At 51.5% G+C, this 5582-nt stretch overlaps 1 protein-coding gene across 1 annotated transcript; it reads right to left on the bottom strand.

Moving 5' to 3' along the window:
* Nucleotides 1–302: 302 nt before the first annotated feature.
* LOC128882122 (uncharacterized) lies at nucleotides 303–3682 on the bottom strand. The gene is made up of 3 exons (XM_054133694.1): nucleotides 3518–3682; nucleotides 883–2423; nucleotides 303–447 (listed from the first exon to the last, which is right to left on the bottom strand). Exons 1-3 carry the CDS (start codon nucleotides 3680–3682, stop codon nucleotides 303–305), a joined length of 1851 nt encoding a protein of 616 aa, XP_053989669.1.
* Nucleotides 3683–5582: the final 1900 nt, after the last annotated feature.

Genomic DNA, 5582 nt, shown 5'->3' with positions numbered 1-5582 from the left:
GGAGGTACTCGGTCGACAAACGTCGCCAAAAACTGTTACGGGCTGCCTGGAGCAGATGGAAACGCTCCAGACGGTTTTCCGGCACATTTGGCGGGGCCTCGTCGGGGAGTAAGGCCGACGAGCCGCCAATCAGAAAGTGCGCGGGCGTCAAAGCCCGGAGATCATCGACATCGGCGCTGAGCGGGTCGGGGGGGGCGCGAATTCAAACAAGCTTCGATTTACACCAGTATGGTGGAAAGTTCTTCGAAGGTTGAGAGTTTATTACCTATCGTACGCCTTAAGTGATGCTTAACGGACTTCACTCAAGCCTCCCACAGGCCTCCATAGTGAGGTGAATTCGGGGGAATGAACCTCCATGTAGTGCCGTCCCCGGCTAAAGAGGCGTCCGAGTCCTTATAAAAGGCTGACGCACCCTTGAACATGGCCTGTAACGCCTTGTCAGCAGATCTGAAGTTGGTAGCGTTATCGCTGTATAAATTGCTACAAACACCGCAGCGACCGACGAAGCGTTGGTACGCCACAAGGAAGCCCTGGGCTGTGAGGTCACTCACGGCCTCGAGATGAATTGCTCAAGTCGCAAAGCGTATGAAGAGCACAATATATCCCTTGTAGGCCTTATGGCCGCGACCCTTGGTGGTTCCAATTTGGAAAGGACCGGCATAATCTAATCCCGTAGAAGAAAATGGACGAGCGGGAGTCACACGAGCTGAGGGCAGATCGCCCATCAGTTGACAAACCGAGCGAGGTTTAACGCGTTGGCAGACCACGCACTGGCGTATCTCGGTTTTAACAAAACATGTGCGCCCAAGAATACACACGTATTGCATGACGGTACTCATTGTGAGCGTAGGTCCGCCATGCAAACAGGCACGGTATGCATACCGCACAAACAAACGACGGTTCGCAATGCGACCCCCAACACGTAGAATGCCGTCCGTCGGGTCGAAGATTGGGTTCACCTGCAACAATGTGTGACGCTTCGGCAGGCTCTTGCCCGATCGCAACAACTGTAATTCCTCCCCGAACGCATGCCCCTGAGACATTTTGATGACCACGGCTCGAGCTCCCGACAGTTCCGCGGCGGTCAAGAATCTAGGTAATTCTTCAGGGGAAATTCTGCGTCTTCGCAATCTAATCAATGGTCGTAGACAATAGGCTACTACACGAATCAAACGAGTCAAAGAGGAGAACCTACTCAACAGCTCCAGTTCCGCCGGAGCACTCTTGACATGCAATGTCTGCACAGCCACCACCTCCTTAGGCCAACGGTCCTCGTACATCACGAGCCACTCGGGCCCCTTCCACCACAGATCCTCGCGGATCAGGTCAAAGGGTTTGCACCCCCGCGAGGCCAAATTCGCGGGGTTCTGTTTAGTTGGGACATGGGCCCAAGCTGCACTCGGCAGCTCGGTCTGAATGAAAGATACGCGGTTTGCCACGAAGGTCTTCCAATAACACGGATATTTTTTGAGCCAGGTTAAGACAATCTGACTATCCGACCACGCAAACACAAGGAGATTCTGCAACAACTCAAGCTTTCGCACGTGAAGAAACAACTTGGTGAGCAGTACGGTACCACACAATTCTAAATTGGGAATGCTCATTGTTTTCACAGGAGCGACCTTGCTCTTGGCCGCGAGAAGAGAAACACGAAACCGCCCATTTCCCTCGTCAATTCGAACGTAGACAACCGTAGCATACGCACGAGACGAGGCATCGAAAAATCCATGGATCTGTGATGCTGAAGCACTAGAGGACCCCAGCCATCGATTGATCGCCAGATTGGGAAGGGATGGAAGGGAGTTACAATAATCTAACCACCTATTCTGAAATTCAGCCGGTAGAGCAGCGTCCCAATCGCACTTCAAAATCCAGAGATCCTGCATCAAAATTTTGGCGGTGACCGTGATCGGCGTCAACCAACCAAGAGGATCGAACAAGTGAGCAATGTTGGAAAGCACGGAGCGTTTGGTAGACGCTCCGGGAAGCTCATTAAATTCCAAGGTCGAAAACCGAAATTCATCCTGACCAGGGTGCCAACGGACCCCTAGAGTTTTTATGGACTCGTCGTTACTAATCGGTTTGAAGTCCTTTGCTTTAAACGAACTCGCGGAAGAGGGAAGCAAATCAGGATGATTGGCCGCCCATTTGTCGAGCTCAATGCCGGCCGACCTTAAAAGATCAATCAGCTCCTGACGGGTGCGGATCGCCACCGGAAATTCGTCCGCGCCGGCGAAAGTGTCGTCCATGTAAGTTTGAGAGTCAAGACACCGAGCCCCAAGAAGGAACCGACCACGTTCGTCCTCGGCCAATTGCATGAGCGTACGTATCGCGAGATACGGAGCACAGGTCGTTCCGAAAGTGACAGTAGTCAACCGACATTCCACAGGCGAGTCCGAAGAACACGGCGCCCACACAATCCGCTGTAAATCACGTTCACGGGGTTAACCAAGATCTGACGAAACATCTTGACTATGTCCGCCGAAAACACGTACCGATATCGACGCCAATTCGATAGAATCAAGGGAAGCTCGCACTGTAGCGCAGGACCGGCCATAAGATAATCATTCAAGCAATGGGAGTCGCGAGTTTTACGCGAGGCATCGAAAACGACTCGAAGTTTCCAGCTCGACGGGCTGGATTGCACAACCGCATGGTGAGGGAGGTACCAAGCGCGCGGATTGATTTCAGAAGCGGGAACCCGTTCCATATGTCCAAGGGATTCGTAGGTAGACATAAATTCGCGGTAAGCTAAAGCGAGCTTGGGGTCGCGAGCGAAACGACGATACGTATGAGAAAGCAAACCCAAAACCATGCGTCGAGTTTCCGGCCCGACTGCAGGCGGTTCCGATTTAAACGGTAGATGCACTGTAAACCGGCTTTCAGAGTTGCGAGAGTGCGACTCGCGGAACAACCTTTCGCACGCCTCATCCTGCGGATGAAGCGATGCAACAATCGGGGGGAGTTCTTCAAGTACCCAGAACCGCTGCAACGACTCGTCCAAGTCGCTATCAGCCGCGCAGTGCAGCGCCCGAATTGACGCCGGCAAGCGCGATTCCGCCCGTCGTGATCCAACGGGGGAAGTAGGACCGGACACGATCCACCCCAGAGCTGTCTGCTCAGCCAACAACGACGAAGAGGAGAATCTTTGCAAGCCCGGACGCAGCAACTGCCCATACACATCTGCTCCGAGGATTACATCCACCGAATCGGGAACATAAAAGTGTGGATCTGCTAACGGCAGACCAGCGAATAATTCAAGATCCAATTCCATCGAACAACGAGAAGGCAACCGGGCGGTAAGTTTGGGAAGGATAAGGGCATCCGTTCGAAACCGAACCGATGAATCAGACAAGGCACGAAAGTTAAAATGCGTTGAGAAACTTGCAACACCAGTGGAATTCGTGCCAAGTCCCGTTAAGGGAACATTAACACGAGATTTTGTCAAGTTCAAAAGGTTCGCAATCGAGCCCGAAACGAAAGAAGATTCCGAACCCTGATCGAACAAGGCACGGACTGAGGTCTTCATGCCCTGAGGGCCCACGAGCTCCAATTGGGCGGTGGCTAAAATCACCGGATACTTCAAGGGGGGAACGCTAGCGGTGTGCACACGAGCGCCCGATGTGGTAGTGGACGCCTCACTTGGCGGGTTCGGAGAACCGGCACCCCTACCTCTAGACATGGTACCATCAGAGCGGGAAAAATGTATCAACGAATGGTGCTTAGCATTGCATTTGCAACAACGGATTGACGCCATACAATCACGGACCGAATGTCGTTCTAGACATTTAAAACAGAGACGTAAGCAACGCACCTCATCATAACGCCCGGAAGGGGTTTTAATTTGGAACTTGTAGCACTTAGGAAGTCGGTGCGGACCCGAACACAACGGACAACCGGTCCTTCCATCAGGACGGCAGAGAGGGGGGGAGCAGTCGGGGCTGCATGGAACATCTTACGTAATCCAGGAACCAACTTAACAGGACACAGCGACTTCCTGTCAGATTTTGGATTATCGGGGGACAATATGCTGAGAGAACGAGCTCGATTTTCGAAAAATTCCGAAAAAACAGCAAATTTCGGAAAATGATCTAAGGTCTTCCCAAACTGAAAACCGGAACCCGAATCCGACGTCGCCATTCGATCCTTTGAATTCAATTCGATTTCCCACGCCTTCCAAGACTCCGGATCCAACCTAGCAGCCAGAATATACACAAACCAGACATTCCAGTGTTCGACTGGCATTCCTAAATTAAACAATGCGCTGACAATACGATGCGCCGCATCCGCAAATGACCGCAGCTCTACCGCGGATTCCCTCCGGAGATAGGGCAAATTCAAAAGTACGTTCAAATGGTGATAAACGATGAAACGAGGGTTATGGAAACGCGCTTTCAACGCTTGCCACGTACTCAAGTAATTGGCATTGATGGTGGTCACATCCTTGACCAAGTCCGCGGCCTTATCCTTTAAACATGTTTTCAAATATTGCAATTTCGTTGCATCCGCAAGACCGGGCGCGTCGTGCACAAGCGTAGTAAACAAATCGCAAAAATTTTCCCACTCTTCGTATCGGCCCGAGAATGTCGGTAACTCTAATCGAGGAAGTTTCGCAGGGAGACATTCCATTGTCACGGGGGGCACGATGGCCGGTACATCGGCCGACACGGTACTCTGTTCGGCAATCTCTAACTCCGATTGTACAATCAAGAGGAAATCGATCGTATCCTCATACGCCGCTTGGATTTGATCGACTACGTTGTCAATAACATACGCCTCGCCCGCGAAGTCCTCTCGGATGACGATGTCAGCATAGGTGGTGCGCGCTTCCTGCTGGATCCCCTTGAGCGCGTCTAACCGCGATACAATTATATTGTGATTTAATGAACGGCGATCTCGTTCCCGCAACCGCGAATTCGAGAGCCGAATTTCTGCCAATCGCGAGTATTGTAAGGCGGTGAGCCTTCTCAACACTGACGGAGCCATGATATCAAGGTTTGGGGTGGGGGGCAACTACCAAATGGTAATCAACTTTGACAATGTTGAATGCAAACAAGTCAAGTATCGGACTCGGGAAGCTAATCAAATTCAAATAAGTACACTTGTTGTGTAAAACAGAAATTCAGCGCGTCGAACTTCACACGACACCCGGCGCTCGACCGCCTTGAAGTCGTCGCCACTCGCTGAGTACGCGTGAACCTAAGTGCGCTGGAAAGTATGCGTGAACCTAAGTGCGCTGGAAAGTATGCGTGAACCTAAGCGCGCTGGAAAGTTGCGTGAACCTAAGAGCGCTGGAAAGTATGCGTGAAACTAAGCGCGGAAATTTTCGACCCGACGACTCGTCTCAAGGACTAAAACAAAACTCGATCGCAACAACGCACATACATATACGCACATAGGCAAATACCCAACATAGGAATTCACACTTCGGTGTTCTCTCTCTAATGGGGCAAAAAAATTCGAGAAACTTCCAGCCGATACAGCAACGTACAATCACCTCACTCCTCACCCGGGGCACCAAAAAATGTAGCGACAGACACGAGCTACCCTCGAAATCAATGTCTCATCACTGGAATGAACAT

Source organism: Hylaeus volcanicus, unplaced genomic scaffold (assembly GCF_026283585.1).
Source record: "Hylaeus volcanicus isolate JK05 unplaced genomic scaffold, UHH_iyHylVolc1.0_haploid 15388, whole genome shotgun sequence".
Taxonomy (NCBI): domain Eukaryota; kingdom Metazoa; phylum Arthropoda; class Insecta; order Hymenoptera; family Colletidae; genus Hylaeus; species Hylaeus volcanicus.
The sequence above is the reverse complement of the archived record's forward strand: the minus strand, read 5'-3'. Positions and strand labels throughout refer to the sequence as shown.